The sequence below is a fragment of the Pongo abelii genome, chromosome 7 (assembly GCF_028885655.2).
Source record: "Pongo abelii isolate AG06213 chromosome 7, NHGRI_mPonAbe1-v2.0_pri, whole genome shotgun sequence".
Classification (NCBI taxonomy): domain Eukaryota; kingdom Metazoa; phylum Chordata; class Mammalia; order Primates; family Hominidae; genus Pongo; species Pongo abelii.
In genome coordinates, this window is record NC_071992.2 from 100,487,317 (window position 1) to 100,515,131 (window position 27,815).

A 27,815-nucleotide genomic window follows, 5' to 3' on the forward strand; every position below is an offset into this window, starting at 1 on the left:
ATGTTAGATAAGAGGTTGACATTTGATATATGTGTGTGTATTTATGAATAGATATGGCTTACATGAATTATCTAGTTCTTAGAACAGTGCCTGACACATAAGAATTGCTATATGAGGCCGCATGTGGTGGCTCACGCCTGTAATCCCAGCACTTTGGGAGGCCGAGGTGGGTGGATCACCTGAGATCAGGAGTTCGAGACTAGCCTGGCCAACACAATGAAACCCCATCTCTACTAAAAATAGAAAAAATTAGCTGGGTGTGGTGGCAGGCGCCTGTAATCCCAGCTACTCAGGAGGCTGAGGCCGGAGAATCACTTGAACCCAGGAGGCAGAGGTTGCAGTGAGCTGAGATCACACCATTGCACTCCAGCCTGGGCAACCCGAGCGAAACTTTGTCTCAAAAAGAAAAAAAAAAGAATTGCTATATGAACATTTTGTTTTTATTACTATGAACATTTTAAACTGTGTTTGAATGAAAGCAGCTAATGATATTTTAGTTGTTGAAAGTGGAATCTAGAGGAGACTGCCAGTTGACTACCAGGGGCAATGAGCTCCTGAGGAGGCTAGAGGACATTTAAATAGCAGTTGCCAGCACAAGCTGAGGATGAGAGCCAATTTGTTTGTTTGTTTTTCCGAGACGGAGTTTCGCTCTTATTGCCCAGGCTGGAGTGCAATGGCATGATCTGGGCTCACTGCAACTTCCACCTCCTGGGTTCAAGCAATTCTCCTGTCTCAGCCTCCCAAGTAGCTGGGATTACAGGCATGCACCACCACACCCAAATAATTTTTTGTATTTTTAGTAGAGACTGAGTTTCACCATGTTGGCCAGTCTGGTCTCGAACTCCTGCCCTCAGGTGATCCACCCGCCTCGGCCTGCCAAAGTGCTGGCATTACAGGGGTAAGCCACCACGCCTGGCCGAGAGCCGATTTTAAAGAAAGGAAATAAAATGTGTACCTGGCTGCCACTGTTATGTGGGTTCCATAAAATAAGAGGAAATAAGGTTTTACTGTGTTAAAAAATATAACTAGACTTTTTAAAAATAAGTTATAAAGTTGGAACCTTCAGAATTAAGTAGCACAGCTCAATGATTAATTCTCGTGTGAAGATAGACTGATACAGATAACATGGCTATGGATAGCCCAAAAATCTCACTTAAAGATAGGTTCTAATTATGTCAAATCTAATGTAACCTGGAATTTGATTTCTTGTTTTGACTCAGTCTAATGGGAAAGTATTGTTACACTGCAGAAAGTTTTGGTTGATAGCACAGTTGTTTTCTGTTGCTAGACCCTGTTCCACTTTGCTTTCAACCAAGTACTAATACAAGAACCTTGGCTTGGAATCTGTTGCAATTTTTTATCCTGCCAGTAACAAATTTACAATTAGACATCTTTGAGATTCTAAAAGAAAGTCATATTCTATAATTAGCCAAAAAAACCTAATAAAAATTATAAAACCTAACAATCTTCAGACTTTTCCATTGCATTATTCATCATACCATTAATATAAAAATGCAGACCTGATTTTATACATGAATTGTTTTTATGACTAAGACTGGTATACTTTTTAATTTAATGGAATTGTAATAAAATAAGCCAATTATTATTAATAATAACAGGTTTTACTTGTATAGCTTTTTACAATTTATAGGTTGATTTCTTCTATCTTATTTTGAACCCAACAGTAATCCTGTAAGGTTGGCAGAACAGGCAGGATTGTCCTGTTTTATAGTTTAAAAACTCAGCTTGTGACTTGCCCCTAGTCACTTGGCTACTAAGTCATACAATTTTAAAAAGGCTTTTGATGTATGTTCCTTATGTTTAATCTGTTATTACTGATTGCTGTACCAAAACCAGAAAATGTGCCCTTTTTATGAATGTTACTTTTTAAATAGCATTATTTATATTTATATAAAGGAATTGTTTTACCTCCAGGATACTTTGAGCATGAAAATTTTGTGAATACCATTTAATGTGTTTCGTCCACTAAGCATTACCATAAGGAAGTCACAAATACATATTCATAAACTTAAACCATCTGTAGTATGCACTTCTCAAATTATCACATTGAAAACATGGAGAAAAAAGATTAGTAGTAGTCATCATCTGTGAAGGTGCTTATAAACTATACCCTTAAGCCAAATGGTGGCTCACCTCTGTAATCCCAGCACTTTGGGAGGCCGAGGCGGGCAGATCACTTTAGGCCAGGAGTTCAAGACCAGCCTATTCAACATAGTGAAACCCTGTCTCTACTAAAAATACAGAAAATTAGCTGGGCCATGGTGGTGCACATCCTGTAATCTTAGTTACTTGGGAGGCTGAGGCATGAGAATCACTTGAACCTGGGAGCCAGAGGTTGCTTTGAGCCATGATCATGCCACTGCACTCCAACCTGGGTGACACAGCCAGACCCTGTCTCAAAAATAAAATAAAATAAAAAACTATACTCCTAGACTCAAAATAAATGGGGAAACAGAGTACTCTAACTTTCAGAAAATGAAAGTGTAAAAAACATTAGTGATATATTATCCTAACATAATTGTTATCCTAATAGATTCTGCTGGATGATGAACTACTTATATCTTTAGTTACCCTGTAATAGCCTTTGATATTTTCATAATACTGAGTTATGTTTCCATTAGTATGAATGTGAGCCACCCGAGAAGAAATAACATCCTAATCTATACATTCACACCACATATACACATATATATGTGGGTGTTTCGTTTTTTTAAGGAATGCAATGGAAAAACTTCATAGTATGGATGATGCCTTCAAAAAACAAGTTGATGCAATTGTTGAAGCTCATCAAGCTGAAATAGCACAACTGGCAAATGAAAAGCAGAAGTGTATTGATTCTGCAAATTTAAAGGTATTGTAAGTAAAATTCACTTCAATAATCAGTATATTACATGATTATAGCTAAATAAATTAGATCTTCAAGAATTATAAAGAGAAAAGGCAACATGATCTCATGACCAAATAGATATGAAGAATGTTACCAAAACTATCCTAAAACCAGGGTAAAACGTTGATAATACTTAGATTAATTGTAGAACATAATTCTAATTTCTAAACAAAACTTGTACATTTGATTCTAGTGTGTACTTTCTCTGCTCTCTGGATAAAAATTTCATATCTAACTAATCTTGGATAGAAGTCTCTTTGGTTACACATAGGCAGGGTGAGAATCTGAAGGTATTAAACATAATCCATCACCACCTTGGAAAAAGTTATCAAAGAGTATTAGGGTTCAAGACTATCAACTTTATTATCTCAATATTATTAATAAAGTAATGAGTTTAGAGTAATGCTAAATCAGAGGGAAACATCAGAAGCACCTACGAAGCTTTTTAATAATACATATTCAGGCCAGGCGCAGTGGCTTACGCATGTAATCCCAGCACTTTGGGAGGCCAAGGCGGGCGGATCATGAGGTTAGGAGATCGAGACCATCCTGGCCAACATGGTGAAACCCCTTCTCTACTAAAAATACAAAAATTAGCTGGGCGTGGTGGTGGGCACCTGTAATTCCAGCTAGTCGGGAGGCTGAGGCAGGAGGATGGCTTGAACCCGGAGGTGGAGGTTGCAGTGAGCCAAGATTGCTCCATTGCACTCCAGCCTGGTGACAAAGCAAGATTCTGTCTCAAAAAAAAAAAAAAAAAAAAAAACACCATATTACCATATTCATGAACTTCCCCTCAGAGACTCATTCACTAAGTCTGGAATCAGACTCGGGTGTTTTTTTAATTCCACAGATGATTCTTACGTGACCTCTCTGGTGAGATAATATGAATTTCCATTTTTTCCTGCTTCTGAAGTGGTAATAAGAAACTAAGGTATCTGTAAAACTGGAGATGCAGAAATCAGCAACTATAAAAGCGTTCACCAACAGAAAGGCAAAGTAATGCTCCATATAGAAATTATATGGCTGGGCGCAGTGGCTCAAGCCTGTAATCCCAGCGGAGGCCGAGGCTGGTGGATCAGTTGAGCTAAGGAATTCAAGACCAGCCTGGCCAACATGGTGAAACCCCATCTCCACTAAAAATACAAAAATTAGCTGGGTGTGGTGGTGCATGCCTGTAGTCTCAGCTATTTGGGAGGCTGAGGTCACAGGATCACTTTACCCGGGAGGCAGAGGTTTCAGTGCACCAAGATTGTGTCACGCTGCACTCCAACCTGGACTACAGAGCGAGACCCTGTCTCAAAAAAAAAAAAAAAAGAAAGAAATTATAATCAACGTTGTGTGTTTAAATGACATTATCCTCAGGACTCTGTGCAAAGAAAAAGAGGGAGTGAGGTCTTTGGAAATAATCACAATGAGTAAGAATATAACTTGTCCAAAATTCAGTTTTTTGTTTCATGTGAACAGATGTTCCAAATATTTTACTTAAAAACTACCAAATGCAGACCGGGCGCAGTGGCTCACGCCTGTAAGCCCAGCACTTTGGGAGGCTGAGGCGGGTGGATCACCTGAGGTTGGGAGTTCGAGACCAGCCTGACCAACATGGAGAAACCCCGTCTCTACTAAAAATACAAAATTAGCCGGGCATGGTGGCACATGCCTGTAATCCAGCTACTTGGGAGGCTAAGGCAGGAGAGTTGCTTGAACCCAGGAGGCAGAGGTTGTGGTGAGCCGAGATCACACCATTGCACTCCAGCCTGGGCAACAAGAGTGAAACTGTGTCTCAAAAAAACAAAGCTACCAAATGTAGGCTGGGCATGGAGGCTTACACCTGGAATCCCAATACTTATTAGGAGGTTGAGGTTGAGGTGGAAGGATCACTCAAGACCAGGAGTTCAAGACCAGCCTGGGCAACATAGCAAGACATCGTCACTACAAAAAAATGTGTTAATTAGCCTGGCGTGGTGGTACACGCCTGTAGACCTGTCTCCTCAGGAGGCTGAGATGGGAGGATTGCTTGAGCCCAGGAGTTTGGGACTACGGTGAGCTGTGATCATACCACTGCACTCCAGCCTGGGTGACAGCAATATCCCATCTCAAAATTTTAAAAACCTACCAAGTGTTTAACAAGGGTACATCAGGTAATACTAAATAAGGTTTAAACCTTAAATAAGATTACAGGTATTACTAAATAAGTTAATACTAAGTAAGGTTTAAGTATTAACCTTAATACTAAATAAGTTTAAGGTTTAAACACTTAAGGGAAGTGTTTGAAGTAATATCAAAGGAAAGAGTTTTAGAAATAGCACTAGAGCTGAAATATGATAATTAGGTTTGCAGACAGGGGATTATGAGGTATCACATAATGGTAATTATTTAAATTAGGAGAAATATTAGTTTTCTAAGGGAAAAGAGATTGAGAGATCTATATTAGGGGTTAGGAAGCATGAAGTAAACAGAAAAATGGTCATATTGGTAACATTATCAGAATTGTTACGATATCGTAGGAAAGACAATTTCAATTAGAAGTTAACAATATCAACTACAGCAACTCCTAGGAGAATGTAGGTTAGGAATAAATGATAAAATGATCTCTCAAAAAGATGGTAATATATAACCACCAACAGCATTTTTAGAAAAGCTGTAGGCACTACATTAAAGATAGGGTTTCTTTGGGGAGGGAGGTGATTTCAGTTTTAAAAATCTATAAGGAACTGGTGTTTAAGCTGAACTTGTGACTCAGCATTGATAAGCAGTATAGGACTGTAGAAAGATTAACCAAAAGCGTGGGATTCTGTCCTAGCTATGATATATAGAAACTGTACAACCATAAACAGATTTTCTAAGCTCTAAAATAGAGTTAAAATGTGTGTGTGTGTGTGTGTATATTTTTTTTTTTTTTTTTTTTGAGATGGAGTTTCACTCTTGTCCTGGCTGGAGTGCAATGGCACTATCTCGCCTTACTGCAACCTCCACCTCCTGGGTTCAAGTGACTCCTCCCTCAGCTTCCCAAGTAGCTGGGTTTACAGGTGTGTACCACCACACCTGGCTAATTTTGTATTTTTAGCAAAGACAGGGTTTCTCCATGTTGGCCAGGCTGGTCTCGAACTCCTGACCAAGTGAAAATATATTGCCATGTCTTGGCCAGGCGTGGTGGCTCACACCTGTAATCCCAGCACTTTGGGAGACCAAGGTGGGCGGATCATGAGGTCAGGAGATCGAGACCATCCTGGCTAACACAGTGAAACCCCATCTCTACTAAAAATACAAAAAAAAAAAAAAGTTAGCCAGGCGTGGTAGCGGGCGCCTGTAGTCCCAGCTACTCAGGAGGCTGAGGCAGGAGAATAGTGTGAACCTGGGTGGCGGAACTTGCAGTGAGCCGAGATCGCGCCACTGCACTCCAGCCTGGGCAACAGTGCAAGACTCCATCTCAAAAAATAAATAAATAAATGTATATATATATATATATACACACACACACATATATAGCCATGTCTTTTTTACAAGAAGTTTATGAAAACTAAGTAGATAATATATTAATGCATGAAAGTACTTTGTATACTGTATAAATACTGTATTTTTCCTATTAGCATTTGAGCAAGTTACATTTTACTGACATTTCTTTAAATACATCACAAATTTCAAAATGTGTAAGAATAAATTGTGGACCTTTTCTTTCAAAATACATTTTAAAAATACATTTTCTTTAAGAAATTAAAATGTAAAATTTACATGTCGATTTAGGTCCATCAAATTGAAAAAGAAATGCGTGAACTTTTGGAAGAAACATGCAAGAACAAAAAAACAATGGAAGCAAAAATTAAGCAACTTGCTTTTGCTTTAAATGAAATTCAGCAAGATATGTGATGGTTCTGAGAATGAATTTAATTGAAATGGACCAGCAGACCTATTGTAAAAATGATTAAATATTGTAATAGTGGTAACTGCTATGACTTTGAAATGTCTCTTTCTACACATTTCATTATGAATATATTTTTAAAGACTTTTGATCAAGTATTTATTAATTGTATAGGTTTTTTATAATAAATTGTTGACAAGTTTGTCTATTCGAAAAAAACTCATAACTAGACTTACAACATTTTTCTTGTTTCTGTACTATACGTTGTTTGGTAATTACACATTTGCCTACAGATTTGTGAATGAAAAGATTAGTATTTTCACTATATGAGGTAAAATATTTTAATCATTGTTATTGTGATGATGAAGAACTAATTATATTTGTTGTCATTTAATTGATGTAGCTCAATTCTTTTAAAGTGCTTATGTAGCCAAAAAGCATTTGAAATCTGTATGATAAAAGATGTGGCATTCTTAAGAAAGTATATATAGCCATCTCCACATCACTCATTATGACCCCTTCTTTTATAATGCATATATCTTTTCGTTAAAGATTACATTTAAGGTTTTATAAATATTGTCTGTTCCTGAAGAGGAACACCACTGTTCCACCTTCATTCTCCCTTCTAATCACTGTATATGAAGAAATTCTGATAATGTAACTGGAAGCAGTAATTCATTTCATTCCATACCAGGTCATTACTGTATTACTGTTTCATTTTTGTCACAATATATGCTATGTATGCAGAACAAAAGTCTTAAGTACTATGCCCCTCTTCTATTTCTAAAAGGAAGAAAATATATATTTTCTTGATACCAGTACTGAACTAAGATTTTAAAAGTAAATAGAACAAAAATCATTTAAGTGCTTCATAAAGAGAAGGCCCCATTTCATTATAGATAATCTTTGTGTTGAAATTTGTGAGACAACATCAAACATAACAACATGTATAATGGGAGTCTTAGAAGGGGAGAAATATTTGGAGAAGTAATGGCTGAAAACTCCCTCAATTTGATTTAAAATACCCTGCATGACTGGGTGCGGTGGCTTATGCCTGTAATTCCAGCACTTTGGAAGACCGAGGCAGGAGGACTGTTTGAGCCCAGGAGTTAAAACACTAGCCTGGGCAACATAGTGAGCCCTGTCTCTTAAAGCACAAACAAATTTAAAAAACTACAAATACAAGGTTTCAGTAAAGCCTAGGGTAAACATAGAACGACATCTAGACATGTTTTATAGTGAAACTGTTAGGGAAGCTCTTGAAAGGAGCAAGAAAATATTCTCGTATAGAGGAACAACAGGTTAACAGCTGACTTATCAGAAACAATGGAGGCCAGAAGGCAGTGGCAATATATTTGACATGCTGAAAGAAAAGGAACTGTCAATCTAGAATTCTACATCTAGCAAAACTGTTCTTCAAAGTAAATGCAAAATAAAGACATTTTCAGATTAATAAAGACCAAGAAAGTGTATTGATAGCCAGCCTGCCTTAAAAGCTGAAGAAAACCTAAAGGCTTCAAAGAAATGATACCAGAAAGTGACTCAAATCCATTGAAAGAAATTAGTATTATAAAAAGTAAAATTTGTGGATAAATTTTTACATGAAAGACTAAATGCATTTTTCTTTTAGCTAGAAGACGCAAAGCAATGCTAACTATTGTTGAATTTATAAAATATGTAACATGACAAAAATGGCATAAAGTTGGGGGAAGAAAATAGAGCTATATTTTAGAAAAGTTTACCAGATGAAATTAGTATTAAAGATGGCTGCATTAAATTAAAATGCATATTGTCATCACTAGAACAGCCACTAAGAAAATCATACAGCTTAAAAATGAACACTGGAGATTCCACTTCTGAAATAACTAAATAAGGACCTCTGCAGACCTGTTTCCCACCAGAACAACCATAACTGGTGAAAAGTACTTTAAAACAGCCATTTAAAATCACTGAAAATTGTCCTTAGGGTATACAGCAAAAGAAGAAACATTTATTCAAGAAAAATTTAAATTCACTAAGAACGGCAAAAACCTGTGGCACTGAACCAAGATTATCTCTCACCCTTAGCTCAGCCTGACGGCAGCTCCACACTAGGTGGAGCTCCTGGCCAAGAAGGTAAGATTTCCTCTCCACTAACAGTCAAATTCGATATTTCACCAGTTGGGCAGGCCGTGAGCATTCCTTGTGTCTTTCAAAAGGGTTACAACAAAGTCTAAATTCCTGGTATATGTAACAAAACTGTAGCGGGCTCTCTTCCTTCCTTCCATGCATAGAGCAGGCCAAGAGTACCAGGAGCCCAATTACCCTTTTCCCAACTCATAAGGTAAAGACATTTTATAATGGTAAAATGTTAATCGATCAGGAAGTTATAATCAGTGATACCTAACAACAGAGCCCCAATATATATGAAGCAAAAACAGACTTTAATGGGGAATTTGGTTATTAAACAATAGAGACAAGTACTCCACTTTCAATCATGGATAGAACAACTAAGCAGAAGATCAACGAGAAAATAAAAGACGTCAACACTATAAACCAACTAAGCCTAGCAGACATCTATACAACATTCTACTCAACAGCAGAATACTGTTACATCTGTCTCAAAAGCACATAGAACATTCTGCAGGATAGATAACATGCTAGGCCATGAAGTGAACCTCTGTAAATTTTAAAGCACTGCAGTCATACAAAGCACGTTCTCTGACCACAAAGGACTGAAACTAGAATAACAACAACAAAAACTGGGAAATTTACAAATATGTGAAAATTTTAAAACACTTCTAAATAAGCAATGGGTCAAGTAAGAAGTCAAAAAAGAAATTTAAAAATTGTTTAAGGCTGGCTGGGGGCAGAGGCTCATGCCTGTAATTCTAACACTTTGGGAGGCTCAAGCAGGCGGATCACGAGGTCAGGAGTTTGAGACCAGCCTGACCAACATGGTGAAACCCCGTTTCTACTAAAAATACAAAAAGTAGCCGGGTGTGGTGGTGCATGCCTGTAATCCCAGCTACTCAAGAGGCTGAGGCAGGAGAATAGCTTGAACTGGGGAGGCGGAGGTTGCAGTGAGCTGAGATCCCACCACTGCACTCCAGCCTGGGTGACAGAGCGAGACTCCGTCTCAAAAAAAAAAAAAAAATTTAAGGCTGCCACCACTTCCAACACCCACATGGAGGCCAGCAGCCCCAGCTGGTCAGCACCCCACCACAGCCAACAACTATACACTCTGCTGTGCTGCCACTGCCACTGGCATGAACTAACAAGCATGGATCCCACTGCCACCACTTGATAAAGTGCTTTGGCTGAAACCACCCTAAAGAGTGTTGTGGCCAGCGGTCTGGGAACACCTTGGTACTTCCAGCACAGTGAGTTCACAAACTCAAAGGGCCAGAGAACAAAGTCAGGGGCCCAATACCAGCCCCTCAGACTTAGAAGAGCATGCAGCCCAGGAATACTCAGCTGAGTCCTGACCTCCCAAAAAATCTACCAGAAACAAAGCTAGTTGGCTGAACCCACCTTATACCACAATCAGACCCCCACCCCCAAGGATATCAAAGAAGATAAAAGCAAAACAAACAAAAAAGCCCCATCCAAAGGACAAGAATTTCAAAGATTGAAGGAACACCAGCCCACACAGATGAGAAAGAACCAAGAACTATGGCAACTCAAAAACCCAAAATGTCTTCCCTCCAAACAACGGCACTAGTTCCCCAACAATGGTTCTTAACAGAGCTGAAATGGCTGAAATGACAGAAATAGAGATTAGAGCATGGATTGGACCGAAGATCATCAACATTCAAGAGAGAGTTGAAATCCAATCAAGCATTCTAAGGACTACAATAAAACGATATAGGAAATAAAAGCCAAAATCACCATTCTGAGACAGAACCTAACTGAGCTGATAGAACCAAAAAACTTACTTCAAGAATTTCAGAATGCAACTGCATATATTAATAGCAGAATCAACCAAGCTGAGGAAAGAATTCAAAGCTCAAAGGCCTGCTCTCCAAAATAGCTCAGTCAGACAAAAGGAAGAAAACCAATGAAGAATGAACAAAACCTCTAAGAAATATGGGATTATGTAACAAAACCGAATCTGTGACTCACTGGCATCCCTGAAAGACAGAGAAAGCAAGCAACTTGGAAAACATATTTCAGCATATCCATGAAAATTTCACCAGCCTTGCTAGAGAAGCCAGCATTCAAATTCAGGAAATGCAGAGATCCCCTGCAAAATACTAAACAAGACCATCCCTAATACACATAAGTCATCAGATTCTCCAAGGACAAAATGAAAGAAAAAAGAGGCAGCTCAGGGGAAACCCCATCAGGCTAACAGCAGACCTTTCAACAAAAATTCTGCAAGCCAGAAGAGAATGGGGGCCTATATTCAGCATTCATAAAGAAAACAATTTCCAGCAAGACTTTCATTTCCAACAAAACTAAGTTTCATAAGCAAAGGAGAAATAAGATTCTTTTCAGACAAGCAAGTGCTAAGTGACTGTGTTACCACCAGATCTGCATTACAAGCAGTCCTGAAGGGAGTACTAAACAATGTTAGGAAAGACCATTAACTAGCCACCACAAAAACACACTGAAGTGCATAGACCAGTGACACTCTAAAGCAACCACACAAACAAGTCTGTATAATAGTCAGGTAACAAGATGATGACAGGAACAAATCCATGCATGTAAATACAAACTGAATGTAAATAGCTAAATGCCCCCAATTAAAAGGCACAGAGTAGGGGCCAGGGCATAGTAGAACAAAAGGCAGTAGACAGCTTCCACAGACTTAAACGTCCCTGTCTGACAGCTCTGATGAGAGCAGTGGTTCTCTCAGCACGGCGTTCGAGCTCCAAGAATGGACAGTCTGCCTCCTCAAGTGGGTCCCTGACCCCCGTGTAGCCTGACTGGGAATCACCTCCCAGTAGGGACTGACAGACACGTCAAACAGGCGGGTGCCCCTCTGGGATGAAGCTTCCAGAGGAAGGATCAGGCAGCAATATTTGCTGTTCTGCAGCCTCTGCTGGTGATACCCAGGCAAACAGGGTTGGAGTGGACCTCCAGCAAACTCCAACAGACCTGCAGCTAAGGGGTCTGACTGGTAGAAGGAAAACTAACAAACAGAAAGGAATAGCATCAACATCCAACAAGAAGGACATCCACACCAAAACCCCATCTATAGGTCACCAACATCAAAGACCAAAGGTAGATAAAACCACAAAGATGGGGAGAAACCAGAGCAGAGAAGCTGAAAATTCCAAAAAACAGAGTACCTCTTCTCCTCCAAAGGATCGCAGCTCCTCGCCAGCAAGGGAACAAAACTGGACACAGAATGAGTTTGACAAGTTGACAGAAGTAGGCTTCAGAAGGTTGGTAATAACAAACTTCTCAGAGCTAAAAGAGCATGTTCTAACCCATCACAAGGAAGCTAAAAACCTTGAAAAAAGGTTAGATGAATGGCTAACTAGAATAAACAGTGTAGAGAAGACCTTAAATGAACTGATGGAGCTGAAAACCACGACACGAGAACTTTGTGATGCATGCACAAGCTTCAATAGCCAATTCGATCAAGTGGAAGAAAGGATATCAGTGATTGAAGATCAAATTAATGAAATAAAGTGAGAAGAGAAGTTCAGAGAAAAAAGAATGAAAAGAAATGAACAAACCCTCCAAGAAATATGGGACTATGTGAAAAGACCAAACCTACGTTTGAATGGTGTACCTGAAAGTGACGGGGAGAATGGAACCAAGCTGGAAAACACTCTTCAGGATACTATCCAGGAGAATTTCCCTAATCTAGCAAGGCAGGCCAACATTCAAATTTGGGAAATACAGAGAACACCACAAAGATACTCCTTGAGAAGAGCAACCCCAAGACACATAATTTTCAGATTCACCAAGGTTGAAATGAAGGAAAAAATGTTAAGGGCAGCCAGAGAGAAAGGTCAGGTTACCCACAAAGGGAAGCCCATCAGACTAATAGCAGATCTCTCAGCAGAAACCCTACAAGCCAGAAGAGAGTGGGGGCCAATATTCAACATTCTTAAAGAAAAGAATTTTCAACTCAGAATCTTATATCCAGCCAAACTAAGATTCATAAGTGAAGGAGAAATAAAATGCTTTACAGACAAGCAAATGCTGAAAGATTTTGTCACCACCAGACCTGCCTTACGAGAGCTCCTGAGGGAAGCACTAAACATGGAAAGGAACAACTGGTACCAGCCACTGCAAAAACATGCCAAATGGTAAAGACCATTGATGCCATGAAGAAAGTGCATCAATTAATGGGCAAAATAACCAGCTAACATCATAATAACAGGATCAAATTCAAACATAACAATATTAACCTTAAATGTAAATGGGCTAAATGCCCCAATTAAAAGACACAGACTGGCAAATTGGATAAAGAGTCCAGACCCATGGGTGTGCTGTATTCAGGAGACCCATCTCACGTGCAAAGATGCACATAGGCTCAAAATAAAGGGATGGAGGAAGATCTACCAAGCAAATGGAAAGCAAAAAAAAAGCAGGGGTTGCAATCCTAGTCTCTGATAAAACAGACTTAAAACCAACAAAGATCAAAAGATACAAAGAAGGCCACTACATAATGGTAAAGGATCAATTCACCAAGAAGAGCTATCATAAATATATATGCATCCAATACAGGAGCACCCAGATCAAGTCCTTAGAGACATACAGAGAGACTTAGACTTCCACACGATAATAATGGCAGACTTTAACACCCCACGGTCAATATTAGACATATCAATGAGATAGAAGATTAACAAGGATATCCAGGACTTGAACTCAGCTCTGCATCAACCGGACCTAATAGACATCAACAGAACTCTACAACCCAAATCAACAGAATATACATTCTTCTCAGCACCACACTGCACTTATTCCAAAATTGACCACATAATTGGTAGTAAAACATTCCTCAGCAAATGTAAAAGAACAGAAATCACAACAAACTGTCTCTCAGACAACACTGCAATTGACAGGTGACAACATGCTAGCAGCCCTCACTTGCTCTCGGCACCTCCTTGGCCTTGGCATCCACTCTGGCTATGCTGGAGGAACGCTTCAGCCCACCACTGCACTGTGGGGACCCCTCTCTGGGCTGGCCGAGGCCAGAGCTGGCTCCCTCTGCTTATGGGCAGGTGTGGAGGGAGAGGTGCGGGTGGGAACCGGGGCTGCACGTGGCACTTGCGGGCCAGTGCAAGTTCTGGGTGGGCGTGGGCTCAGCGGGCCCCTCACTCAGAGTGGCTGGCCGGCACCGCCAGCAGCTGTGGAGGGTGCACCAGCTCCCCAGCACTGCCAGCCCGCCCGCACTGCTCTTGAATTCTCGCTGGGTCTCAGTCGCCTCCCCATGGGGCAGGGCTCAGGACCTGCAGCCCGCCATGCCCGACCCTCCCCCACCCGCCATGGGCTCCCATGCTGCCCAAGCCTCCCCAGCGGGCTCCGGCAGCCCCTGCTCCGTGGCCCCCGGTCCCATCGACCACCCAAGGGCTGAGGGGTGCGGGTGCGTGGTGCGGGACTGGCGGGCAGCTCCGCCCATGGCCCCTGTGTGGGATCCACGAGGTGAAGCCAGCTGGGCTCCTGAGTCAGGTGGGGACTTGGAGAACTTTTATGTTTAGCTGGAGGATTGTATATGCCCTAATAAGCACTCTGTGTCTAGCTTGGGGTTTGTGGATGCACCAATCAGCACTCTGTATCTAGCTAATCTGGTGGGGACTTGGAGAATCTTTAGGTATAGCTAAAGGATTGTAAATGCACCAATCAGCACCCTGTGTCTAGCTCATGGTTTGTAAATGCACCAATCAGCACCCTGTGTCTAGCTCAAGGTTTGTAAATGAACCAATCAGTGCTCTGTGTCTAGTTAATCTAGTGGGGACTTGGAGAACTTTTACGTCTAGCTAGAGGATTGTAAATACACCAATCAGCACTCTGCGTCTAGCTCAGGGATTGTAAATGCACCAATCAGCACCCTGTCAAAACGGACTAATCAGCTCTCTTTAAAACGGACCAATCAGCTGTCTGTAAAATAGACCAATCAGCTCTCTGTAAAATGGGCCAATCATCAGGATGTGGGTGGGGTCAGATAAGGGAATAAAAAGGCTGCCCAAGCCAGCAGCAGCAACCCGCTCGGGTCCCCTTCCACACTGTGGAAGCTTTGTTCTTTCACTGTTTGCAATAAATCTTGCAGCTGCTCACTCTTTGAGTCTGCACTGTCTTTATGAGTTATAACACTCACTGCGAAGGTCTGCAGCTTCACTCCTGAGGCCAGCGAGACCATGAACCCACTGGGAGGAATGAACAACTCCGGACGGGAGGAACAAACAACTCCAGATGCGCCACCTTAAGAGCTGTAACACTCACCGCGAAGGTCTGCAGCTTCACTCCTGAAGCCAGCAAAACCATGAACCCACCAGAAGGAAGAAACTCTGAACACGTCCAAACATCAGAAGGAACAAACTCCGGACAGACCACCTTTAAGAACTGTAACACTCACCGTGAGGGTCCTCGGCTTCATTCTTGAAGTCAATGAGACCAAAAACCCACCAATTTCGGACACACAATCAAATTAGAACTCAGGATTAATAAACTCCTCAAAACTGCACAACTATATGGAAACTGAACAACCTGCTCCTGAATGTCTACTGGGTAAACAATGAAATGAAGGCAGAAGTAAAGATGTTCTTTGAAACCAACGAGAACAAAGACACAACGTACCAGAATCTCTGAGACACATTTAAAGCAGTTTGTAGAGGGAAATTTATAGCACTAAATGCCCACAAGAGAAAGCAAGAAAGATCTAAAATCAACACCCTAATATCACAATTAAAAGAACTAGAGAAGCGAGAGCAAACACATTCAAAAGCTAGCAGAAGGCAAGAAATAACTAAGATCAGAGCAGAACTGACGGAGTTAGAGACACAAAAAAACCTTCAAAAAATCAATGAATCCAGGAGCTGATTTTTTTAAAAGATCAACAAAATAGACTGCTAGCAAGACTAATAAAGAAGAAAAGAGAGAAGAATCAAATAGACACAATAAAAAATAAAGGGGATATCACCACTGATCCCACAGAAATACAAACTACCATCAGAGAATATAGTATAAACACCTCTACACAAATAAACTAGAAAATCTAGAAGAAATGGATAAATTCCTGGACACATACTCCCTCCCAAGCCTAATCAGGAAGAAATTGAATCTCTGAATAGACCAATAACAAGTTCTGAAAGTAAGGCAATAATTACTAGCCTACCAACCAAAAAAAAGTCCAGGACCAGATGGATTTACAGCCAAATTCTACCAAAGGTACAAAGAGGAGCTGGTACCATTCCTTCTGAAACAATTTCAATCTCTATTAAAAGAGGGAATCGTCCCTAACACATTTTATGAGGCTAGAATCATCCTGATACCAAAGCCTGGTAGAGACACAACAAAAAAAGAGAATTTTAGGCCAATATCCCTGATGAACATCCATGTGAAAATCCCCAATAAAATACTGGCAAACTGAATCCAGCAGCACATCAAAAAGCTTATCCACCACAATCAAGTTGGCTTCATCCATGGGATATGCAAGACTGCTTCAACATACGCAAATCAATAAACATAATCCATCACATAAACAGAACCAACAACAAAAACCACATGATTATCTCAATAGATGCAGAAAAGGCCTTTGACAAAATTCAACAGCCCTTCATGCTAAAAACTCTCAATAAATTAGGTATCGATGGAACATGTCTCAAAATAAGCTATTTATGACAAACCCACAGCCAATATCATACTGAATGGGGAAAAACTGGAAGCATTCCCTTTGAAAACCAGCACAAGACAAGGATGCCCTCTCTCACCACTCGCATTCCACATAGTGTTGGAACTTCTGGCCAGGGCAATCAGGCAAGAGAAAGAAATAAAGGGTATTCAATTAGGAAAAGAGGAAGTCAAATGGTCTCTGTTTGCAGATGACATGATTATGTATTTATAAAACCCCATTGTCTCAGCCCAAAATCTCCTTAAGCTGATAAGCAACTTCAGCAAAGTCTCAGGATGCAAAGTCTCAGGATACAAAGTCAATGTGCAAAAATCACAAGCATTCCTATACACCAGTAACAGACAAACAGAGCACCAAATCATGAGTGAATTCCCACTCAAGATTGCCACTAAGAGAATAAAATACCTAGGAATACAACTTACAAGGGATGTGAAGGACCTCTTCAAGGAGAACTATAAGCCACTGCTCAACAAAATAAAAGAGGACACAAACAAATGGAAGAACATTCCATGCTCATGGAAAGGAAGAATCAATATTGTGAAAATGGCCATACTGCACAAGGTAATTTATAGATTGAATGCTATCGCCATCAAGCTACCAATGACTTTCTTCACAGAATTGGGAAAAGCTAAAGTTCATATGGAACCAAAAAAGAGCCCACATTGCCAAGGCAATCCTAAGCAAAAAGAACAAAGCTGGAGGCATCAAGCTACCTGACTTCAAACTATACTACAAGGCTACAGGAACCAAAACAGCATGGTACTGGTACCAAAACAGATATATGGACCAATGGAACAGAACAGAGGCCTCAGAAATAACACCACACATCTACAACTATTTGATCTTTGACAAACCTGACAAAAACCAGAAATGGGGAAAGGATTCCCTATTTAATAAATAGTGCTGGGAAAACTGGCTAGCCATATGTAGAAAGCTGAAACTGCATCTCTTCCTTACACCATGTACAAAAATTAACTCAAGATGGAGTGAAGACTTAAATGTAAGACCTAACACCATAAAAACCCTAGAAGAAAACCTAGACAATACCATTCAGGACATACGCATGGGCAAAGACTTCATGACTAAAACACCAATAGCAATGGCAACAAAAGCCAAAATTGACAAATGGGATCTAATTAAACTAAAGAGCTTCTGCACAGCAAAAGAAATTATCATCAGAATGAACAAGCAGCCTACAGAATTGGAGAAAATCTTTGGAATCTACCCATCTGACAAAGGGCTCATATCCAGGATCTACAAAGAACTTAGACAAATTTACAAGAAAAAAACAACCCCATCAAAAAGTGGGCAAAGGATATGAACAGACACTTCTCAAAAGAGGACATTTATGCAGCCAATAAACATGAAAAAATACTCATCTTCACTGGTCATTAAAGAAATGCAAATCAAAACCACAATGAGATACCATCTCATGGCAGTTACAATGGTGATCATTAAAAAGTCAGGAAACAACAGATGCTGGAGAGGATGTGGAGAAATAGGCATGCTTTTACACTGTTGGTGGGAGTGTAAATGAGTTCAACCATTGTGGAAGACAGTGTGGTGAGTCCTCAAGGATCTAGAACTAGAAATACCATTTGACCCAGCAATCCCATTACTGGCTATATACCCAAAGGAGTATAAATCCTTCTATGATAAAGACACATGCACACGTATGTTTATTACAGCACTATTCACAATAGCAAAGACTTGGAACCAACCCAAATGTCCATCAATGATAGACTGCATTAAGAAAATGTAGCACATATACACCATGGAATACTATGCAGCCATAACAAAGGATGAGTTCATGTCGTTTGCAGGGACATGGATGAAGCTGGAAACCATCATTCTCAGCAAACTATCACAATAACAGAAAACCAGACACCACATGTTCTCACTCACAGGTGGGAGTTGAGCAATGAGAACACATGGACACAGGCCAGGGAACATCACACACCAGGGCCTGTTGGGGAGTGGGGGGCTGGGAGAGGGATAGCATTAGGAGAAATACCTAATGTAAGTGACAAGTTGATGGTTGCAGCAAACTAACATGGCACATGTATACCTATGTAACAAACCTGCACATTGTGCACATGTACCCTAGAACTTAAAGTATAATAATAATTTTTTAAAAAAGGCACAGAGTGGCAAGTTGGATAAAGAAGAAAGACCCATCGGTATGCTATCTTCAAGACCCCCATCTTACATGCAATGACACCCATAGGCTCACAAAAGGACAGAAAAAAATCTACCAAGCAAATGGAAAACAGAAAAGAAGCAAGTGTTGCTATCATAATTTCAGACAAAACAGACTTCAAACCAGCAAAGATCAAAAAGGACAGTGATGATACATGATGGTGTACGGTTCAGTTCAATAAAACCTAACAATCCGAAATATATTTGCCCACAACACAGGAGCACCCAGATTCGATAAAATTCAACTTCCCATCAGTAAAAGCCCTCAACAAACTAGACATTGAAGGAACGTACTTCAAAATAATGAGAGCCATCTACAACAAAGCCACAGCCAACATCATATTGAGTGGGCAAAACCTGGAAACATTCCACTTGAAAATTGGAACAAAACAAGATCACCCTCTCTCACCACTTCTATTCAACATAGTACTGGAAGTGCTAGCCACAGCAATCAAACAAGAGAAAGAAATAAAGGGCATCCAAATAGGAATGGAGGAAGTCAAACTATCCCTGTTTGAAGATGATATGATTCTTTACCTAGAAAACCCTATAGGCTCTGCCCAAAAGCTTCTTAATCTGATACTTCACCAAAGTTTCAGGATACAAAATTAATGTACAAAAATCAGTAGCACTGCTATATACCAACAACATCCAAGCTGAGAGCCAAATTAAGAATGCAATCCCATTCACAATGGCCACAAAAAGAATGAACTGCCTAGGAATACAGCTAATCAGGGAGGTGAAACATCTCTATAATGAGAATTACAAAACACTCTTCTCAGAAATCAGAGATGACACAAACAAATGAAAAAACATTCCATGTACATGGATGGGAAGAATCAATATTGTCAAAACGGTTATACTGCCCAAAGCAATTTATAGATTCAATGTTATTCCTATTAAACTACCAATGTATTCTTCACAGAATTTAAAAAGGCTATTTTAAAATTCATATGGAACCAAGAGCCCAAATATCCAAGGCAATCCGAAGCAAAAATAACAAAACTGGAGGCATCACATTACCTGACTTCAAACTATACTACAAAGCTACAGTAACCAAAACAGCATAATACTTGTATAAAAACAGACATATAGGCCAATGGAACAGAATATAGAGCCCAGAAATAATTCTGCACACCTACAACCATCTGATCTTTGACAAAGTTAACAGAAACAAGCAATGGGGAAAGGACTCCCTATTCAATAAATGGTGCTGGGATAACTAGTTAGCCATATGCAGAAGAGTGAAACTGTACCCCTTCCTGACACCATATAAAAAAATCTGGGTGTGGTGGCTCACACCTGTAATCTTAGCACTTTGGGAGGTTGAGGCAGGCAGATCACTTGAGGTCAGGAGTTCCAGATCAGCCTGGCCAACATGATGAAACCCCCTCTCTACTAAAAACACAAAAATTAGCTGGGCGTGGTGATGCACACCTATAGTTCCAGCTACTCGGGAGGCTGAGGCACGATAATTGCTTGAACCTGGGAGGTGGAGGTTGCAGTGAGCCAAGATTGCGCTACTGCACTCCAGCCTGGACGACAGAGTGAGACTCTGTCTCAAAAAAATTATATAAAACAAAATGAAAATAAATAAAGAAATAAAAGGCAATAGTAAGTGTTAACAATGATGTAGTAATAGGAATCCTCATACACTGCTAGTGGGAATGTACAATGGTGCAGCCACTTTGGAAAACATTCTGGCAGTTCAGCAGAAGGTTAAACATAGAGTTATTATATAAGCCAGTAATTCCATCCCTAGGTACATCCTCAGGAGAAATGAAAATTTTGTCCACCCAAAAACCTGTATGCAAATGTTAACAAGAGCATTATTCAAAAGAGCCAAAAGGTAGAAACAATCCAAATATCCATCATGTGATGAATGGATAAATAAAATGTGGTATATCCATACAATGGAATATTATTTGGCAATAAAAAGAAATGAATACTGATACAAGCTGCAACATGCAAATGTCCAGAATAGGCAAATTTATAGAGACAGAAAGTAGATTGATTAGTGGTTGCTGGTGGCTGGGAGTTTGAGGGGAAAGGAACATTTAGTTTTTTGGGGGGCACTGAATATATTAAAAATCAATAAATTATACACTTAAATGAGTGAATTACATAGTATGTAAATTATATCTCAATAATGAAAAAACTTCACAAGAATTCAGTATTGAATAATACACTAAAACTGCTGATTTCAGACAAAAGAAGGGAATAAAGTAAGAACACAGGAATAAAACCATTGGAGATATATAGAAAACAAATCATGAAGTACCAGCTGTATATCCAATAATATCAATATTTACATTAAATATGAATGGTCTAAACCAGGACTTGGAAAATGCAAGCTGCGAGCCAAATCCTGCTGCTTGTTTTGAAAAGTAAAGTTCCTTTGGAACACACCCATGCGCATCCATTTATATATTATATTGCTGCTTTTGTGCTACAATAGCAAAGTTAAATGAGAGCAACAGAGACCTCCCTGAAAAGTCTAAAATATGTATTATCTAGTCTCTTATGGAAAAAGTTTGCTGATCCCTGATCTAAATATGCCAGTCAATGAACAGAGATTGTCAGACTAGATTTTTTTAAAAAGTCAAGATCCAACTATATTTTGCCAGTAAGAGACACATTTTAGACTCAAAGACACAAATCGGTTGATAGCCAAAAGATGAGAAAAGATAGATTAAGCATTCAATCATTTTAATAATTCAAAATGAATTAATAAAAGAGCTGAGACCATAAAACTTCTAGAAGTTTATGGCCCACTTCTTGGTATAAAATATCCAAAGGAAATAAAACTAGTATCTCAAAGAGTTATCTGCATCCACATGTTCATTGCAGCATTATTTACAATGGCAAAACATGGAAACAACATAAGTGTTCACTGATGGATGAATGGATTTTAGAAAATGGTAGATTCAAATGAAATATTATTCAGCCATAAGAAACAAGAAAATTATTTCATTTGCGACAATATGGATGAATCTAGAGGACATTATACTGAGTAAAATAAGGTCAGACACAGAAGGATAAAAACTGTATGATCTCACTTATGTGTGGAGTCTAAAAAAGTTGAACTCACAGAAGCAGAGAACATAATGGTGGCTGCTGGGAGCTGGGGGTTGGGGTAAATTGGGAGATGTTGGTTAAAATGTATACACTCTCGGAAAATGAATAGGTTCTGGGGATCTGATGTACAGCATGGTGACTTTAGTTAATAATACTGTATTGTTTGATAAGACAGTAGATTTTAAGCCTCCTCACCTCTCCTCAAACACACACTCAAAAAAACGTAACTATGGGTGATGAGGATGTGTTCATTTGACTGTGGTAAACAATATACAATGTATAATGTATATCAAATCATCACATTGTACACTTTCAATAATACAATTTTATTTGTCAATTAAATATTTGTATATTTTAAAAGATGACAACATGAAACAAAATCCTTGTGCCCTTGGGTTAGGCAAAGATTCTTTAGACATGAAAAAGTATGCTCCATAATGTTATGGGCTGATCATGTAACCCCAAATTCACAAAGTGCTAACCCCCAACACCCCTCATAATGTGACTGTATTTAAAGACTGAGCCTCTAAACAGGTAATTAAAGTTCAATGAAGTCATATTGATGGACCCTAATCCAATTTGACTGGTGTCCTTATAAGAAGGAAGAGAGACACCAAGGATGTGCATGTACTTTGGAAAGGCCATGTGAGGGACAGGGAAGGTGACCATCTGTAAGCCAAGAAAAGAGGCCTCAGAAAAATCAAACCCAATGATACCTTGATCTTGGACTTCTACCCTCCTGAACTGTGAAACAACTAATTTATGTTATTTAAGCCACTCAGTCTATAGACTTATATTATGGTAGCCCCAGCGAACTAATACACATACAGTTGATAAATTAGACTTCACCATAATTAAAAACTTTTGTGCCTCAAAGCACACCATTAAAAATGAAAAGATAAACACAGACTGAGAAAAAATATTTGTAAATTATACATATGATAAAACATTTATATCCAAAATATACAAAAATGTGTACAATTCCAAAAAAAGACTGCACAATATAAAAAGGGCCAAAATATCTGAATAAACATTTCACCCAAAAAGATACACATACAGCCAATAAGCACAAAAATGGTGATCAACATCATTAGGCTGAGATAAATGAAAATTAAAATAAAAGTCAGATGCCATTTCACACCCACCCAAATGGTTTTAATAAAAATGACCAACAATAACAAATGTTAGCAGGGATGTGGAGAAACTGGAACGCACAGGGTGGGAATGTAAGATGGTATAGCCACTTTGGAAAACACTTTGGCAGTTTCTTAACATGTTAACAGAAATAGTAATTCCACTCCTAGCAGTCTACTCAAGATAAAAACATGCCCACACAAAGATTTGTATGCATGTTCATAGTAGCATCATTCATAATTGCCAAAATGGGAAAACAATTCAAATGTCCATATACTGGTAAATAGATATATAAAATGTGGTATGCTCACACAGTGGAAATCTACTTGGAAATAAAAAGAAACAAAGAACAGGTACTACAACATGGATAACCTTGTATTAGTCTGTTTTCACACTGCTATAAAGAATACCTGAGACTGGGTAATTTATAAAGGAAAGAGGTTTAATTGACTCACAGTTCTGCATGGCTGGAGAGGCCTCAGGAAACTTATAACCATGGCAGAAAGCTAAGGGGAAGCAAGGCACGTCTTACATGGTGGCAGGAGCGAGAGTGAAGAAAGTCACACACTTTAAAACCATCAAATCTTGTGAGAACTTACTCACTATCATAAGAACAGCATGAGGGAAACCGCCCCCATGATCCAATCACCTCCCACCGGGTCCCTCCCTCGACATGTGGGGATCACAATTCGAGATGAGATTTGAGTGGAGACACAGAGCCAAACCATATCAAACCTCAAAACCAATACGCACAGTGAAAGAAGCCAGAAGCAAAAGGTCACATATTGTATGATCCCATTTATATTAATATTTATATATTAATATAATATTTATATTATATTAAATGCCTGCAAAAGGCAAGTGTATAGAGACAGAAAGCAGATTAGTGGATGACGGGGGCCAGGGATACAAATGGGGAGTGAATGCCTCCAAATCAGCTAGAGGAATCTTTTTGGAGTGATGGTAATGTTCTAAAATTGCTTTGTCATGGTGTTTGCACAACTCTGTACATTTCAGGTCTATAAAAATTATTGAATTTTTACACAAACTGTGGGTGAACTTTATGGTACAAAAATTATACTGCAATTCACTGCTTAAAAAGCAGCTGTAAGAGTACTGGTTTGGCTATATTAATATTAGACAAAATAAACTTTAAGGCAGGAAATATTACTAGAAATAAAGATGGATATTTCATAATGACAAAAGGCAAATACGTCGTGAAGATATAACCATTATGTGCATCTAACAACAAAGCCACAAAATACATGAGCAAAAATTAAAGGGAAAATAGGCCCTTCAATAACCGTATTTGCCAATGTCAATATTTCACTCTTAATATCTCACAGAGCAACCTGCAGAAAATCAGCAAGAGTGATGAAGACTTGAACAACACCATAAACTAATCTGACCTGATGTTTTATAGAGATCTCCACTCAAAGACAACAAAATATGCATTCTTTTTAAGTAGATAACTACCATTATCTAGCATATATCATATGCTAGATTACAAAACAAATCTCAACAGATTTAAAAAGTTTTAAATCATGAAAAGTATTATCTGAAACCACAATGTGGTTAAATTAGAAATCAACCACAGAGAGAAATTTGAAACATACAAAAATATTTGCAAATTAAACAGTAAATGGCTAAATAACCTATGAGTCAAGAAATAAAGCACAAAGAAAAGTAGAAAATATTTTGAATTAAATGAAAATAAAAATAAAACATAGCAAAATGTATAGAATACAGCAGAGCAATGTTTAGAAGGCAATGTATAGCTTTAAATGCCCATGTTAAAAAGAATGGTTTCAAATCAATAAGTTAATCTTCCCTCTTAAGAAATCAGAAAAATAAGAGCCACTTAAACCTAAGAATGGAAATATTAAAGATGAGTACTAAAATTACCAAAATAGAAAACAAAAATGCAGTAGAGAAAAGCAATGAAACCAACAATTTGTTCTTTGAAAATATAAACAAAATTGATGCACTTTTAGCAACTCTGGGCAACAGAAAAGAGAGAATAAAAACTACCAAAATCAGACGGCTGGGCATGGTGGCTCACGCCTGTAATCCCAGCTACTAGGAAGGCTGAGGCAGGAGAATCGCTTGAAACTGGGAGGCAGAGGTTGCAGTGAGTCGAGATCGTGCCACTGCACTCCAGCGTGGGCAACAGAGTGAGATTCTGTCTTAAAAAACAAACAAACAAAAAACCCTACCAAAATCAGGAATAAAAAGGAAACAGCATTACCAACTCTAGACTCTACAGAACATATTAGATGGCTTAGTTAGAATGAACAAATTCCTAAAAAGATGCAAATTACTGAGACTGACTCAAGAAAGAATAGAAGATCTGAATCAACCTATAACAACTAAAGAAATTGAATTCCCACAAAGAAAAGCTCAAGTCGAGATAGCTTTACTGGTCAATTCTATAAACCAGCGGTCACCAACCTTTTTTGGCACCAGGAACTGGTTTTGTGGAAGACAGTTTTTCCACAGACGGCACGGTGGTTGGGGATGGTTTTGGGATGAAACTGTTCCATCTCAGGTCATCAGGCACTAGTTAGATTCTCACAGGAAGCGTGCAACCGAGATCCCTTGCATGCACAGTTCACAGTAGGGTCCATGCTCCTATGAGATTCTAATGCCTCCGCTGATTATGGAGTTCAGCTTTGCTGGCTGGTCCACAGCTCACTTCCTGCTTGTGCGGCCCATGTCCTAACACATCACAGACCAGCAGTGGTCCATGGCCTGGGGGTGGGGACCCCTGCTATAAAAGATATCAAAAAGAAATAAATGATATCAAAAAGAAATATAAATATAATGATATGATATCAAAAACAAATATAAATGATATCAAAAAGAAATAAAACCATTCCTAGCTAAATTCTTCCTTTAAAAATTTATTTATATATTTTTAGACAGTGTCTCACTCTGTCACTCAGGCTGGAGTGCAGTGGCTCAATCACAGCTCATTGCAGTCTTGAACTCCTGGCCTCAAGCAATCCTCCTGCCTTGGCCTCCCAAGGCAGGGAGTATGTATGCTGGGACTACAGGCATAAACCATCACACCAGTCCCTACCTAAAGTCTTTCAGAAAGTGGAGATGGAGGAAACACCTCCAAATTCATCCTATGTGGTTAGTAGTATGCTGATAATTTCTGGAAGCCATAACTTAAAAATAACACCTGGCAATAAGTATCTCCCCAATCTGTACTACCTGAGACACCTGTATCAATGGAATGGGCTGACTTGGATGGCCAGGACCACCTGGATTTCCTCTTTGAACCACTAAGATAAATGAGATATCAAATATCATCTCTGGCCATATTGCTAGTGGTAGATGGTTATGGTGCATTTCCTCCTCTTTAATAGTTTCTTGTCCACAATAGGCACTGTCAAGCTAACTAACAATGAGAACTTGTACCTTTGTGTGCCTTTCTGGATTAAATGTGTCAGCATTGTTATCTTTTAATGCTTTATCCTTTGGTGGCCAACTATATTTGGTCAAGCCATATGATTTTTCATCAGCCTCTAGATGATGATCCAGTAATCCAGGGCAATACTTAGAGTTCACCCATTCTTTGTCCACTTTGACTGCCAACAATCTGCAGTGATGTTTTAAAGACAATACCAACTTAGAATCTTTATTTCTACATATTTTACACATAACATTTCTGCTTTACTTAAGCCATCACTACAGAATGTATAGGCAACTTACTGTACTCCACCTGGAATCTGTTTCAAGGTTATGGCAATTTATACCTAGCTGCATTTAAACCATTGAAATTTTTGTTGACTGGGAACAAGTACACTACCCAAGAGCAAACCTTTGGAGTGAAAGTGGGAAGTACTTTCATGTTAGAAGACCACTACTTTAGCCCTCCAGAATGATAGCAACACTCAATCTGGTGATTTTATCACTTCAGTTGCTCTCTCGTATGTTATTCCAATATATGTTGCACTGCTACTTGTACCATCTAAGTCTTTAGACCCTTTCTTGCTTTCTTAGTATAAATGGTACTGTTTCCTGATGGTGAATTCCTTCACCCAAGAATATCACTTTGCAAATATTTTAGAGTTTTATGAATATTTCTTTCCTTCCTTCCTTCCTTCCTTCCTCTCTCTCTCTCTTTTCTTTTCTTAAGACAGGGTCTTATTCTGTCACCAAGGCTGGAGTGCAGTGGCATGATCTTGGCTCACTACAGCCTCAGCCGCCCCCAGCTCACGTGATCCTCTCATCTCAGCCTCTTGAGTAGCTGGGACGACAGGCACATGCCACCATGCCTGGCTAACTTTTTAAAATTATTTTTAGTGATGAGGTCTCACCATGTTGCCCAGGCTGGTCTTGAACTCTGAGGCTCAAGCAATTCTCCCGCCTCAGCCTCCCAAAGTGCTGCGATTATAGGTGTGAGCCACTGTGCCCGGCCTCATGAAATATTTTCTTGGAGTGGTTGTTCTCCTGCTATGACAACCACCCTCCAAATGCCTTCAGATGTTGCAGAGGGCAGTAGGCATATTGCTCACAAATTTCTTCTGCATTCCACTTTAAAATAGTATTTATAGAATTAGTCAATTCTATTCCATTCTGTCCTCCCTGGTCCTCCACAACATTTATTGTATCACCAGGTTTTGAGTCCCATTTTGATACACTGTTAGCATTTCAACATTTCAATATAGTCCCATACCCACATAAATGCCCAAGGGAGAAAGAAAATAGTGGTATCCAGGGAGATTTTTACCCTTTGAAGGAACACTAGTGTCCTAATTGAAATTAGGATCTGAAAGTATATTTGATTTAATTCATGTTCTACTTCTTACAATATGGGTAGTAATCTTTCCAGTGTT

General features: G+C 39.2%; 1 protein-coding gene and 1 long non-coding RNA gene across 10 annotated transcripts in view; one reads left to right on the plus strand and one right to left on the minus strand.

Annotated features, from left to right (window-relative positions):
* The window catches only part of LRRCC1 (leucine rich repeat and coiled-coil centrosomal protein 1), a 39,183-nt gene extending 32,196 nt beyond the window's left edge, over positions 1–6,987 (plus strand). For all 9 annotated transcript variants that reach the window (XM_024251501.3, XM_024251502.3, XM_054561806.2 and 6 more), the window contains 2 exons: positions 2,737–2,872; positions 6,650–6,987. In XM_024251501.3, coding sequence (XP_024107269.2) covers positions 2,737–2,872; positions 6,650–6,772 — 259 coding nt within the window. In that variant the 3' untranslated portion in view covers positions 6,773–6,987. The remainder of the gene's footprint in view (positions 1–2,736; positions 2,873–6,649) is intronic.
* Positions 6,988–22,136: 15,149 nt separating this feature from the next.
* Positions 22,137–25,688, minus strand: LOC134761948 (uncharacterized). Its single transcript, XR_010141217.1, has 2 exons — positions 25,420–25,688; positions 22,137–23,474 (listed from the first exon to the last, which is right to left on the minus strand). It is a non-coding gene; the product is annotated as an uncharacterized LOC134761948 (long non-coding RNA).
* Between the last annotated feature and the right edge of the window lie 2,127 nt (positions 25,689–27,815).